Below are 15425 nucleotides of genomic sequence, written 5' to 3'. Positions count from 1 at the left end.
AATAAAAAAGGTTTTGATTCCGTAATCATCACAATTTACATATTTTGCACCATAGAGACCCATTATAATTCATATTTTTGAATGCATCGTAAACATAATGTGTAAACATGCATTTCATGCGATTTTTACATCAATCGCTTTGTTTTCGCTTGGACAGACGTATGCATGCCACATTGTTGGGTTGAGGTCATTCCAATTGTGCAACTTTTAGGTGGCGCCAGAGGATCGCAAATGAGTTTGCCTTTTTGCAGGAGGCTTCAAACCAATGCATTTTACATGAACACGCCCGGTCGGGATTGTTAGTAGGGCTTGGTTGGGACCTCCAGACACATTTTTTTTTTTCCTTTTGCAAAAAATAAAGAATAAAAAATCGCAAAGAACTAATAAAAACTATATATGTATGGATAGCACAGATGCCTCTGAACATTTTGAGTGTTTGAAAAAAAAAAGAATGTTTGTATAACACAAAATACATCATTACAAAAATTGTAAAATGCGTAACTTAGGTTTTTTTTCATTTGAAGGGACCCAAGGGTTAAGTCGCAATGCAATCTATAGAAATACTGTTCCACTCATAAAGAATAGAAAAAATATCATTTAAAAGAAACATTTCCAGTCACCTGACCTCTGTCAAAATGCCACGTGTTATCGCGCGCACTGATAAGGTGAGAGTCGTGCGCAACTGCTCAAATGCGCAGCTTCGGAGGGCACATTGCTCATGATCGTCTTCTTCCTCTTCCTCCTTCAGCTGTTTCCTCTTTTACTCCACTTCCTCCTTTACCTCGAACTCCCCTTGTAACTCGTCCTCGTCTTTCTCTCCCCCTCTTTCGCTTCTTTCTTACCCTCGACTTCTTCCTCATCTTTCTCCTCTGCAACCTCATTATCCTGCCCTACTTTTACTCCTCCTCATCTTCCTCAATCCTCCTCTCCCACTGTCTCCCTTCCTGCTCTCTTTTCATCGTCGTTCCGTTCTTCCTTGCCATTTTCTTCTTGACCCCTCCTCCTCTTCCTCCACTTCCTCATCCCCCCCCCCCTCGTCTTCCCTGTCCCCCTCCTCCTCTCCCTTTCCTTGACCTTTTGCTCCTTCAGATCCTCTTCCCACTCCTCATCTTCTCAACCCAACTTCCCCGGTCTCGTCTTCCTCATCTTTCTCATCCACCTTTTCGATGTTCCTCTTTTTCCTCCCATCAAACTCCCTCTTCCTCTTCTCCATTTTCCTCCAGCACTTACTTTCCTCCGCGTACTCATTAAACTCTTCCTGATGCTGCTCGGAGGCTGCCCTTCACCCTCCTTTTTCCTCCCCTTGCTCTCCCTCATGCCCGTGAGCGTTCCAGGAAGTCGCTTTTACATTTCCTGACACCCGATCCTCGACACTGCTCGTCACACAGCTCCTCATCCCTTAATCTTATCCTCTCATCTCCTTGTGCTTCTTTGCCTTCTCTTTTCCCACTCCTCAAAACGCTCCTCCTCCTTTGTGTCATTTTTCATGTTATTCTTAGCAGTTTTTTCTCTTTAGTTCTGCACAGCTTCTAGTACGTGTGTGGATGTTTGTTAGTTTTTTGTGAAATCAGATTTTAGCCTCTTTGTGTATGTCAATTCATAGTGTTGGCTAATTTGAAATCTATTATCAAACGGACAGTTTTTTTTGTGTTTTTTTTAACCATGCACATTTCAAATTCATCATTACAAGGCCCAAAGCTCTGTCCGATGATGATTTCCGCAATTTGCCGTTCTTTGATTGATTGGTCAGATCAAAAGTGTACACCTAGCAAAACACGTCTACACACATGAATACATTACATAAGAAAAATCTCTGTTCTGTATGATGTAAAAGGAATTAATCAACACCTCCGCCCCCCCCCCAAAAAGATTACCTACCATGAGACAAGATGTCAGCTAAGCAATATTTTAATTGCGTCTGCCTGAGCACAAAAAAACTAATCGGTGACTTTTTATGCAAACTGTCAAATGGTCTTTCCCCATTTAAATGAATGGAAATGCTATCAATCCGTTCCAGCTTTCTACAAAACCCCATCAAAAATATGTATGATGTAAATATCGATTGGGATCTACTCCAGGTGATGTTTGTGGCACAGTTGTGTGCTGTTAGAATGACATTTTTGTTTCATATTGATGTTTTTTTTTTTTAATTGTTTGGCCATGATAGCGGCGGTTTTATGTCGGGTTAAGACCCCATTGAAGACCTACGCAACAAATGAACCGCACACTACTGGCTCAGCCCATATGCAAATGAGCATTCAGAGCTGTCAGTTAACACAAGAAGAAACAAAGCAGGCGCTCGTTTCGTGTATTTTCTGAACGAGGCGTGGATTAACGGGGGCTCCACAATCCACCGCTTAACGCGGGTGTGTGTGTGTGTGTGTGTGTGTGTGTGTGTGTGTGTGTGCGTGCATGCGTGCGTGTTTAGCAGAGAAATTATTTATAAGTGCAATTGGCCTCTTTGCATTTCAAAAGCCCCCCCACTTGACTTCTGCGTGAGGATTTGTGATTCAGCTCTTCCGATTTTTAAGCTTCTGCATGTCTTGCAGGAGCACGAGTCGTTTTTGCCATTCCTGGAAATATTCGGCGCTCTGTGTGGGAGCAAAGTTGCAATCAGCAATTCTTCCTCGCCTGCTTAGAGAAATGTTTCATGTTTCAAGAACAGCACAATTTAAAGTCCAACACAGTTTGTTCTTTTATACCAGGCTAGTTGTTTTTATATAGAAAATTATGAAAATATGAATAATATGTGCCTCATTTAAAGTCTGTACAGGCCATGTTTTAAAGTGATACTTGGAAGGTATTAACCATCATAGACGTGGAAAAGAAGGTCCCACTATAAAACGAGATTTAAACTTTTTTTTTCGATCCGATCCCTCCTCATCCTCATCTTCCTTTTCCTTCTACTTTTTCTTTTCTTTTCCTCTTCCTCAGTTTTTCATTTTCTCTTTTCTTCTCTTCCCCCTTTTATTCTCCTCATTTTCAGACCTCTTCTTTGCTTCCCGCTTTATTCCTGTTCCTCTCCTCTCTGTTCCTTCATCTTCCGTTCTCCTCCTCCTCCTCCTCGTCCTACTCTTCATCTTCCGCTCTGCAGTTTATTCAAAAATGAAGTAAAGTCAAATGATTAAATGAGACAAGAATTGAACCAATCCTTCTGTTTCTCACCAATGGAACAAACTGCTAGTTGTTTACATCCAAACAGGTTGCAACTGGAAAGCGCTTTTTTTTTTTAGTCCTACATGAATGTAACTATGCACTTTAAATTAATCACACAGTCATTTCACTTTTTTCAATGTTTAGAGTTATCACGTCAGCTGTCAAACTGATTGCATCCTTTTTTATCCCGATAGCGGCGCGCCCGGTGGAGAACCGTCTGTGCGGAGGTTCTGTTCCTGATCGGTCACAGCTCTGCCAGTTGCCCTGTCCCGTCGAGTGCCAAGTGTCTCCCTGGGGTGCCTGGGGGCCGTGCACCTTTGAGAGCTGTGACGAGCAGTCAGCCAAGAAAGGTAAACTCACCGGGCACTGAGCTCAGGCTTGGTGAAGCAGCATTTGGCTCACTATTTGTGGCATTGTGTTTCGTGTAAATTGAGCAACACAAGTAGAGCTTGTCGACTGCATTCCATGTCTGGTCTATGCAATGTCTCATTTTTCTTGCAAGAAGATAAAGGAGAATCACCGCTTGTCAAAGATTTAGTGTGTTCACATTTTATAATGTACTGAAAGGCTTCCATACTTGACTTATGGCACTGTAATAAACTTTATTGAAAATTAACATGCAATCTTTATTACACAGATGGACGACTGGAAGTCTTATACAGTGTAGCTAAAATGGTCTCAGAAAAACTGATGCGAATGTATGGTCTCGGTTTGTGGAATTTTAATCCTATTCCTTCTAAACATATGGCTTTGAAGTGCACTGAATAGTCATGGATCCTAATATCGATGATGTCAGGAAAAGATACATGAGAAATAGAGACCACTGCTGTGAGCTTCTTCTGATGTCCGCTTTCGGCAAAACGTTTATGTTAAAAGTCACTCAAGACTCAAAATTGTTGGGTTTAGCTTGAGATAAACAAAGGCAGACACAATGAACTCAGAACTGGCGTATTGTCAGGAAGAGGGACAGGTCGAGGAGGCAGGAACCAAAAGGAAGTCAGAGAAACCAAATCGAGATGTGCTGGAGGGCTTGAACAACAGCTAGGCAGCAACGAGAAGATGGTTGACGAACTGGCGCCGGGTGTCCTTTCAAACTGGCCTTTATGCTGCAAGGGGGTGAGTGTGGCTGACGAGATGAAGACTAGCAGGTGTGTAGTTGAGGCAGGTGCAATGATTGGAGAGACGCCCAGCACACACTGAATTAACAGAAAGGAAACAAAACACAACTGAGGACATACAATGTATATTCAAGCAAAAAAAAAAAAAAATTGACCAAGAGGTTAACAAAAACGTATGTTGAAGTTCACACGTGACTTCAAATTGACGCTGATAGTGATGAAAAATCATGTTGACTTTACTGAAAGCTGTCTTGAAATGTTTGCTCGAGTCATTGAAAACTCAAGACTCATTTTTTTAGTTTAGATTCATTGACTATGATGTGTAGAAATTCATGTACCGGTACTTGAGGTTTACTGGATTCCAATCACAAGGTTTGTCAAAGGAATCAAATGTATCTTGATGTTTACAATAGTTCATGTTCCTGTTTAAAAAACGCATACATCCTCCAGCGGTACCCTATTACTGTATTCAAGACGGCATGCCTGTATTACAGGATTCAAACTGAGAAGGCGCCAGATCACCAACGAGCCCACGGGCGGCCCAGCCAACTGCCCGCACCTGGTTGAGGCACTACCCTGCGACCAGCCCAGTTGCTACAACTGGCGACCGATTGGCCTGGACCGTTGCGTACCCGTAGAGCAAAAACGGTGCGGGCCCGGAACGCAGCTGTCTCGGGTCCGGTGCGTCAACCGCAACGGTAAGATCACGTCCTCGGGGACACTATTGTTGTCTTTGATATTTCGGTTTTGGCGAAATCTTTCCATTGACTTGGATGTTTGTGAGAACACGTTTAGCTCCTTGATTCTAAGTTTGTTTGACTCTCGATTTGTCTTTGTGTAGAAGAGGTGAATCAATTACTTCATCATCAATTGACCTTGATGTTTATTAAAATATTGACTGAAGGTTCTAAATGGTTATTAGATGTGTGAGTGACAGTTGACCATTTTTGGGAAAGACTACATCTTTCTACCGCAATGCTGAACAGGCTCTGAAAAATAAGCGCTCCACTTTTTTTCTTGAAAAAGTCTTCCCTGCTTTGATGATTTTTATGCATGACACATTTTCCTCGACTCGCCACCCACCATAACGCTGAGTCGGACCTCCTCCCTTCCACAAGCAATTAACTTGACTTTACCACTAAATCAAATCATCCTCTAAGCGGATCTCCCTCCTTGTGACTTTTATCACTACTTTTTTTTGTATCCTTTACTGGTCATTTTGTTTTATTTCGTCTCATGAAAGAATCACTGCCATCAGTGTCATTTACTTATAAATGTTAGCACCTGTCACGTCAATGAATTGCTCCTTGATGCTTCCAGTGGAGAGACAAACCGCAATGATTGATCCGCCTTCCTGCGATCCCTTGTCTGTCGGGCGAAAATAGATTTTCTTCTTATTTAGTTTTTTGTTTGGGGTTTTTTCCCCTTCCACTGAGAGAGAAAAGGCCACACGGGCAATAAGTTTCACGTTCATGTTCAGGTGAGCCGGTGGACGAGAGCCTGTGCTCGTCCACGCCGCCTCCGGATCCCGTGGCATGCCAGGTACCTTGCTCCAGGGACTGCGTGCTGAGCGACTGGACTCCATGGTCCACCTGCTCTCAGACCTGCTCCAGCAAGACCGTAGAGGGAAAACAGATGAGGACGCGATCTATTCTGGCTTACAACGCCGGCGAGGGTGAGTTCACGAGTATCGCACGACAATAATGTTCGACATACACTCCTCACAAAACGTTTCGGGATAATCAGATTTTTGAGTGGTTACATGACACAAGGAGGTCACTGAGTTCAAAGGTCATTTTGAGGGATTAAAATAGCGATGGCGGTGCTTCAAAACAGGATGTTCTCAGAGGAACGTGGCCACTGATCTTCTCGTGTCATGGTGTGTCATCAGCAGATTTGAACAGAGACCTTGGAAATATTTTTTTAAAAAAACAACCAAAAAAAAAACATTTAATCACCTGTTATTTTGCCCTTCGGATCCTTGTTCGAAAATGGCAAGTACTGAAACATTCTACAGTTGGACATTCAAAAGCCGACAGAAGCTCAAATTAAATCCAGCCGGAGGGGTCATGGTGCATTTTAGGTTCTTTCTGAAATGGCATCTCAAAGCCCAATATGCCAACATTTTTGACATCGATTTCTGCCTGTCCTCTCTGGTTACGAGTGTGTGTGTTTGTCTTGTGTGTCCTCATTCACAGTCACTGATATGGTTGTGGCCTGGATCACAGTCATGGAGGGTAACGGAAGCAGGCTAATTTCAAACCTCTAGTTAGCTTGAATAGCATGTTAGCACTCCTCAAATATGGCTGTGTGACTGTGTCATGGAGGGTAACGGAATAGGCTAATTACAAACCTCTAGTTAGCTTGAATAGGATGTTCGTACTCCTCAAATATGGCTGTGTGACTGAGTCATGGAGGGTAATAGAAGCAGGCTAATGTCAAACCTCTAGTTAGCTTCAATAGCATGTTAGCACTCCTCAAATATGGCTGTGTGACTGACAAATGCTTGTCACATTTTTGTAGTTCACTTCAGGTTTGTTTTGTCATAGCGTGTTACTGGATTGATTGACTTTCTTAACAGTTTTTTTTTTAATAGGTCTTTCACGGGTACCCAAATTTCCGGAACTTTTGGGTAAATCTTTGCTCTAACGAGACAAATAGTTGGAGTTGTGGGCATCTTAGATTGGTTCAGGATTGCTGGATGCTTGGAGTGTCCCAAGTAAACTGGGGGTTTCCTAAACACAACTATCACGTGTAGTGTAGACTTCTGTCTAGATTTAGCTTGACCTTTTGTTAGCCGCTCACATGCCTGAAAATAAAAAAGACCTCAAGATGTGAGTCACGTGCTGCTTCACCCCCATCTGATCGCATACAGTGAACCCTTGCTATATTGTGGTGCATCATTCAAATCTATATCACGGATTTTCAGTCTCAATGTTTTTTGACAGTATACAGGCAAATTCAAATTTAGAATAGCTCACTATGAATTATGCCTCAGTTGCAATTACTGTAACAGCATAGCCTGTCTGTCATTTCGTATGATATATTAGTATGATTGATCGATGACTTTCGGGAATCATTATACGGTATGGTGACCTGAACTGTGTCTTGTCTCAAGGTGGCGCCATGTGCCCCAACAGCAGTTCACTGCAGGAGGTCCGGAACTGCAACGAGCATGCGTGCACCGTGTACCACTGGCAAACGGGCCCATGGGGGCCTTGCTCCGAGGACCCCTCCTCCACAACCCTCAACGCCACCTCGGCGGGGGCGACCGTGGGCCTTGGCAGCTGCTCCAACGGGGTCCAGACGAGAAAAGTCATGTGTGTGCGTGTCAACGTGGGCCAGGTTCCCCCTAAAAAGTAAGTTCTCTTTGCTTCCGCTCCATTTAGGAGATTTATTGAAAGGCACCTTGCACAATAGAAATGAACACAATGACCCAAAATAACCTAGAATTGAAAAATCTATCTCTGTAGCCAGGTACAATTGCAGATTATATTTTTGTATTCGCATTTGTTCTGCCAAATCCATCTTTATATGGTTAAATAAATCCAAAAATTGAAATCAACACCACCGACAATATAATTATTATTAAATGTAACTGCGGTCGTTTTTAAAGTGTTCATAATACATACCACCAGATCATTTGTTTTTTTACATACACACGGTTCTCCGCCATCATTAAGTCACACACTTGTCATTTCAGTAGCGAGTCTCCCCTACAGCTGACAGTAAAAATGGGCTTTGCCGCATCTTTTGAATAAGGGAAAAAGGTGCGCCGTCTGGTAGTCAAATGCAAATGTTAACAGATACAATGTGCGTATTTCGATGACAAAACGAACAAGGGGCATGCGGTGTTGAGAAACGAATGCTTCAAGTGAATTAGGGCTGAATAAATTGATTGAAAAAAAAGAAGAAAAAAAAGAGTAAAAATGATGTCAGACTTTGAGGTTTCCCGAGCGGTATCTTCCCTTTGCAGCCACGCTTGGATAAATAAAAATCAAATCTGTGCTTTCCAGAAAGCCTAATTAACTGCTGCCTCTTGTCAGTGATGATAATAACAGTAATTAAGTCTCATCGATACTAAAAGGCAATTTATTCAGCAGACAAATGCTAATAAATATTTCCACTTTTGCTCCAAGGACTTAATGACTGAGTCTGCATCAAAGAAGATTTAAAACATACAATCCTTGATCGAGAGCCCCCAAAAATGTTGCTGTTTTTTTTTAAATTATGCCCTTCCCATTAACATACAAATTACTAAAATACACTCTTTAAAAGTAATCCCTATCATCTTTTGTCGCGCTCTTACTGTCAAAAAACGTGATTCTCCAAAAAACAAGCAAGTTTCCCTGTTTTTGAAGTTCGTTCCACCCGTGGCTGCGCGCAGGTGCCCAGACAGTCCTCGGCCCAGCACAGTGCGTCCGTGTCAGCTGCCCTGCAAGAAAGATTGCATCATGACCCCTTTCAGTGAGTGGACATCCTGCCCCGATGCCTGTGATGCAGGTAAGCCAAGCAAAACAAAAAAAATATTGCTTCTGTGCTCAGATTACTTTGCTTATGATGACTCATTTGGACGGCAGGGAAACAGACAGCATTGTTTGTTTGTTTGTTTGTTTTTTCTTCATTTGTTCCATTCCAGCCCATTTTGCCTTCACATGACATACTTGTTAAACGGAATTGGCGGAAATCATTTATCAGATGCTTTCTGGAGCAAGTCAACTTGTATAATAGGGTCACTGAACTCAAAATGTCTTTGATGTTCACGATAATGTGGACATTACATTTGGTACATGGAGGACTGAATATTCTTTGGTGTTTACGGAAACACGTGTTGAGAGAAAATTCAATATGTCATGGATTTTTACGAGTGTTATTTTCAAGGCTTACCAAAATGTACTTTCGGTTCATTGTCTTAAATCCAAGACCAAACGTGTCTTTGATGTTTACAAAATATGAACAAGTCAAGTCAACAGTATTTATAGAGCACTTTCAAACAGCCACCGCTGCATACAAAGTGCTGTACATGGAGCAATTTAACATGCACAATAAACAGGAAGACAAATCGGTAATAAAGGCGGTAGAAAGCACCAAACAGTAAAATCAAGAACAAATCGAAGTCATGCTGAGTCGAATGCAACAGAGCAATTGCGTTTGATACATTTCCAAATATTTTGCTTTTATGGCTCTCTTCGTCAAAAAGGTTCCCAACCCCTACACGAGAGTGTCATTGAGGGCTCAAAATTGTCTTTTATGGTGACAAAACGTTTCCGGCGGGTTGAAAATGGCCTCAAGATGTCTTTGATTTTACGAAAATATTTTCATTCTATTCTATATGAGCACTCTAAACGACCTTGACCTTAGGTTAATTGAAGACTGAATTTTCTTTGGGGTTTGCGCATGATGTGAGTTGAGAAAACTCTTTAAATTGACCTTGATGTTGACCAAAGTATACTTAAAACTGCTGTCTCGTGTTTGTTAAAGACTCGAAATACAGTACGCGACTAGTTTTATGACGACATTTTGACTTGCATTACTGGTTGACGTCACAAATTGACAGGGGCAGCATCAGACTCGTTTGCTAGTCAACTCTGCACACCCGTGTCTTCTTGTGCATAATTAATTTGAGAGATCGACGACCTCTGGATGACCTTGTTTATTTTTTCTTCCACCGTGTGTCAGCAAAGATGCCGTTGATGTTCGCGCAATGAACGAGAGAAACACACTCAGGTTGCGGTCACGCGAACACTCGTTACCGTCTGCATTGACGACCTCATGGCATCAATAACTTAGCATTTTAATTGGACGCCGCTTCATCTTGGTCAGTAAACATATGCACGCCTGCCCATTTATTAGGTACACCTGATTTTATTAGGTACAAAAGATCCAATACAAGAGTTTGCTCACAAAAATTGAAGATTGAAACTAGTCTTTGATGTTTATATAAATGCATTTTTTGATTCCCTGACGGCTTTACGCTGTCTTTGTAAGTTTTGTTTTTTTATTTTTATTTCAGGGTTCCAAATGTTCTTTGATCTTTGCGAACATACTGTAAATGTGTTTTTATGTGTGTTTACGAAAACACATGGTTAGTTCCCTAAAGACTTACATTAGGTGAATTGAGGATGCAAATTTTCTTTGTTTGTGCCCCTACTGTAAATTGTCTTTGATGCTGTGTACCTGTGAAGCTAAATTTAGCTCATTAGACGCCGTTTTTTTTGGGGGGGGTCTAAACACCAGTCCTGTTCGATGCGCAGCTCAGAATCAATTGTCGAGGCGTTTGCATGAAAACAGCTGAAGTTTAGCCTGTTTGACATCCTTCTCATCACGTGTCAAATTTCTCAGCTGGTAACGCTGTGAAGACCAAACAATACAGAAAGCGTCTGGTGATCCAGGCGCCTTCCAACGGAGGTCAGGATTGTCCTGAAGTGTTGGAGGAGGATCGAGAATGTCAGCCAACACAAACGTGTCCAGGGTTCAGGTAAACACAAACTATGTTAACTCATTGAAACATAGTAGCCACTGAGTTTGGGTAAAGGGTTGCAAATAAGCGTTAGGGTATCAAAGCAAGGTTAGAATTGTTTTTTTAAACTTTGTATTAGGGTTTCATGTCAGCAATGGGTTGGGTTTTCAAGTGATGGTCAGGTTTTTCAGCTTGGCGTTTCAAGTGTGGTTTAGGGTTGATTTTCTAATCAGTATTTTAAAGCCAGTGTTACGGTTTCGAGAGAGGTTAAGAGTAATTGGGGTTTTATGTTGGGTTTCAAGGCAGTGTTCTGATTTCAAATTAGGGTTTTGAACCAGGGTTGGTGTTTCAAGCCAGGCTGATTCTTTGTAAGTAGGGTTTGAAACGTGGGTTAGGTACAAGATACAAACCCATGTTGGGGTTTCAAGTTAGGTTTTCAAACATGGGATAGGGTTTCAAATTGGCATTTTAATTATTAAGGATTAAAATTGGGGTTCTGAAAAAATCTTCAAATTAGTATTTTAATTAGTACTAGCCAATTCTAGACCAAGTCTGAAAAGACGTTTGAAAACGTCTTTGGGAGTGAATGAGTTCAGGCAGAGTTATGGTTGAAATGAGAGTTTCAAACCTGAGTTAGGGTGTCAAATTTTGCTTTCAAGCTTAAGTTAGGATGTCACTTGATAAAGCAATTGTTAGGGTTTCTAATTTGCGGTCCATGTCAGGGTTATGGTGTTAAACGTGGGTCAGAGTTTCGATTTGGGATTTCAAGCCAAGGTTGGCGTTTGAAGCGTGGTCTGAGTTTCTAAGATGGAAGAAAATGTTCAGGTTTCATGCCAGGGTTAAAGTTTCAATTTCATGTTGCTATGAAGCATGAATGATTCAAATAAGTCTTTCAAGCCTGGGTTAAGGTTTCAAGCAAATTTAATTTTTCTCTGTAATCTATAAAAAGATGGTAAATATGTTTGTCTCCTCACATCTCTGGAAATATCTGCTGTGCGTGTGTGTTTGAATATTAATAGATGCGTGTGGCACCTTGTTTGGGCGTGTTGTCAGGTGTAATAAAAAGTGATGTGTGCAAAGGGACGTGCGTCGGGATGACTAATTAAGTCACAGTCATGCGGTGAGCGCCTTTGATGAAGCCTGCCTGCTTGTTTGTTTGTGCGCTCGCTCCGAGACGCCGAGAAACATGAAGAACGCTTGTCTTTGATGACCTCACAATCACGTGGCAGCGATGACTTCACGTCATGTTTCCTTTCACTTCACCACATGCCAGTTAGTACTGCCGGTGACGTGAGTGGAAACGCAATTACATTGGTGTCTTGCATACAAGTGTTCGATACAAGTAGGTCAACTTGAGAGCCTTTCAGAGCCGTCGATCGGATGATTTTGCTTTCACCTGTGAGCACGAACTTGAGATACAAGCGTTGTGTGGTGGCAGGTGCTAACAATTAGCATCAATATGATTGTGTTACCCTTTAACTCATTCACTCCCAAAGATGTTTTTAAACGTCTTTTCAGACTCGGTCCAGAATTGGCTGGTAATGAATGAGTTAAGCAACAGATATGTGAACACAAATGGTGCGAGACATACCAATAACAATACTCATAGGCACATATTCTTTATCCTCTGTGAAGGACTAATATTTCCACTCAAATGAGAAGAGGACAGAAAAATCACCAGTACACTATTGCCATAGGTCTGTCTTATACTGCTACCACGTGGCCAAAGCCTGTATAACAGAACGACCAGCACAATGTGCATTGAAGGAGAAAGTATGACAACAGTTGTTCGTTTTATTCAACGTGGTACTACACTATAGGTGTGCAACTCTAGATTCAGAGTGGCCTGTGTACTATAAAATCAAATTTCTTAAAAATCATTGCTGTTTCGGCGGCGTAAATAATGAGCCACAATATAGTTGTGGCTCACTATCTGTCAGAGTTTATCAGTGAATAGCTGAAAATAGCTTCCACGGGGGGAAAAGGGAATCTGTGAATTCATTACTTGCGACTGCAAGCATGCGGGGGTCGACGGTCTTATCTATCTTGTGTTTTGATCTCCAGGTGGAAGTCCCACAAGTGGAGAAAGTGCCAGCTGGTTCCTTGGGTCCTCAGGCAGGACCGACCCGGCGCTCAGGAAAACTGTGGGCCGGGACTTCAAACACGAGGTACGTAAGCTTAGATCGCACTTGTGTAGAAACATAAGTCTGCATTTGTTCCCTGGGCCTTCAGTGGGGACGTAACCGATGTAATCCGCGTCCTAATATCACCGCTAGCTGTTAACGCAATTGCAGAAGCCATCAAGACTCTTCAAAAATTCAATCTAACACACAGCTGTGTCACGCGCGTCATCTGGAGCAGTTTACAATCAATATTTATCACATTTTGAAGCCACTCTTCTAACTAATCCTCATCTCTATGGTAGCAGTTTGAGTTGGGAATGGAAAATAGGGAAGCCGTGCTAACCGCTAAGCTAACGTGCAATGGATGTTAGCGAAACACCAGAATAAGTGCTTAGCTGCTACATCAGACTTTTACAGCGGAGAGTAAACCAGAATACAATGGAATGAAACAAATCCAAAGGAGGTTGTCGTTGTTGGTCGGCGCTTCTTTTTCAGCCCAAATGCCACCATCTCAAATCCTCACATTTATACCTGGAAAGATGCCTCTCGTGGCTCACTTGACAGTCTAGATTATTGGTGCTCGTTGCTTCCTTCACTTCAGGCCCCCGCCATGCATTTTTAATCAAAGGTGCCTTCTTGATGTTTGGGAGGAGGCGCAGAACAGGAAGTGAGAAGCTAAACGTCATCTTGCTTCTTGACCGCACATGATGCTTGGTGGGTGAGGAATCCCGGGTGGCTTTCATGAAAATTCAATTTCAGGGGTCAAGCCCAATAATCAATTTCATTATGTTCTCGCCTCGAAAGAGAACCACAAGGAGTGTTGATATGATATTTCACAGTCTTTCCTTGTACTTCGTTTTGTGAAAGGACTAAAATGTATGTCAAGAATTGTCTTGCTGGTCATGAAAACACTTGAGCGTGCTTCAGTGGACTCCAATTTTTTTCTGAAAATGTGCATATTGTTGAACTAAAACCTTTGAACGTAATTGGTCTCCTTTGACTTCTTATTGTGGCTGGCGCTGCATCCAGCCGTGTCGTGTCGACAGCTGGACGGGACCCAGGTGGACGTGGGCGAGTGTCTGCAGCTGGCCCGCAGCATGCCCGCTCTTACCCAGCGCTGCCAGTTGCCCTGCCAGGACGACTGCCAGCTCACCAACTGGTCCAAGTTCTCTTCCTGCTCGGCCGATTGCGTGGGCGTGCGCACCCGGAAGAGGGCATTAATCGGTAAGCCTCTTGGTCATCGCATACAGTCGTGCGTTGGGATACGTGCGACCCATCACCCAGTTTATTGCTCCTCCCGGATAGATCCCTGTCCAACTACACCTAAACCAAAGAGAATGAAACGCTAATTTAAAACTATCACATCGCTTGTGTCATGCCTTGTATCCACTCTCACAGGGAGGAGCAAGAAGAAGGACAAGTGTAAGAACACTCAGATGTACCCCCTGAGCGAGACGCAGTATTGCCCTTGCGACAAGTACAACGCCCAGCCGGTGGGCAACTGGTCCGACTGCATCCTGCCCGAAGGGGGCCGCTCCGAAAGCGCCCTGGGGTTGAAGGTGACGGGCGACGTCAGGGAGTGCGGTCAGGGCTACCGATACCAGGCCATGGTCTGCTACGACCAGGATGGACGTCTGGTGGAGACGGCGAGATGCAACAGTCACGGTAAGACCTCAAAGGCGTTGCCATTGTTTTCCATTGTTTCGGTTCCACACCTCCTTGCTTGGCGCTTGAGTGGTCGCTTTTCCATTTACAATGGAACCGCTTTTCAGAACCTTCTGAGGTGGTTCTAAAATGCAGGCTGAGTTGGGCCGTGATGCGGACACCCATTTCCTGGTGTTAAAGCCAGTGAGACAGACAATGTCGGTGGTCAAACCATATTTGCTATTTCATACAGCATGTACTAATGCAGGGGTGTCAAAATCGTTTTAGTCGCAGGCCAATTTGGCGTTATGTCTTCCCTCGCAGGGCCATTATGACGGTGAAAGCACAAAAGTATTACTTGTACAAAACAAATGAGTAGTTTGCTAGTTTTGAAATCGGTCAGGTCGATTAAAATAGTTTGTTCAATTATTGTTCAAGTGAGGGTAAACAGGGTAACAAAATTATTGCAAAATCTCAACGTTATTTATTACACATGAAGATTTGTCGTTTTGGAACAGATCTTAGCTCGTTGACACCTGTGATTTGCTTTTGCGGGCCAAATAAATTGACCTGGCGGGCCAGGTCTGGCCCCCGGGTCTTGAGTTTGACACAGGTGTACTGAGCGGTGAAATTGCCTTGGGTCGATATTTTTTACAGCTTACTGGGTTCCATTCACTCAAAGTGGGCAGGCAGGGTGTTTTGTCGGGGAGTCTGGCTAACCACGACAACACGACACTTTTCAACAAAACCATTTTCTTCCAGAATCCAGTGTAAAATAATTAGAATTCATTTGGGGGTTTTCTGTTGTTTTGACACGGTTTCTATTTTTATTTTACAACTTTTCAAATTGAAATTGTATAGAAACAACAATATTGTGGGGTTTTTTTTTCCAATCTCGACTTTATTGAGCGTAAAAACGATTTG

General features: G+C 42.7%; 2 protein-coding genes across 2 annotated transcripts in view; one reads left to right on the top strand and one right to left on the bottom strand.

The window, feature by feature from the left end:
- Positions 1 to 15425, bottom strand: part of septin7b (septin 7b) — a 169184-nt gene that overhangs the window by 11575 nt on the left and 142184 nt on the right. The gene's annotated exons all lie outside the window — the stretch shown is intronic.
- The window catches only part of LOC127600959 (thrombospondin type-1 domain-containing protein 7A), a 76867-nt gene that overhangs the window by 34429 nt on the left and 27013 nt on the right, over positions 1 to 15425 (top strand). The window contains exons 6-14 of the mRNA XM_052065900.1: positions 3351 to 3506; positions 4769 to 4972; positions 5755 to 5949; positions 7393 to 7633; positions 8662 to 8777; positions 10617 to 10752; positions 12799 to 12902; positions 13887 to 14081; positions 14256 to 14522. Coding sequence (XP_051921860.1) covers positions 3351 to 3506; positions 4769 to 4972; positions 5755 to 5949; positions 7393 to 7633; positions 8662 to 8777; positions 10617 to 10752; positions 12799 to 12902; positions 13887 to 14081; positions 14256 to 14522 — 1614 coding nt within the window. The remainder of the gene's footprint in view (positions 1 to 3350; positions 3507 to 4768; positions 4973 to 5754; positions 5950 to 7392; positions 7634 to 8661; positions 8778 to 10616; positions 10753 to 12798; positions 12903 to 13886; positions 14082 to 14255; positions 14523 to 15425) is intronic.

The sequence above is a fragment of the Hippocampus zosterae genome, chromosome 5, assembly GCF_025434085.1.
Source record: "Hippocampus zosterae strain Florida chromosome 5, ASM2543408v3, whole genome shotgun sequence".
Lineage (NCBI taxonomy): Eukaryota > Metazoa > Chordata > Actinopteri > Syngnathiformes > Syngnathidae > Hippocampus > Hippocampus zosterae.
Note: the sequence above shows the minus strand (reverse complement) of the source record. Positions and strands in the feature narration are given on the sequence as shown.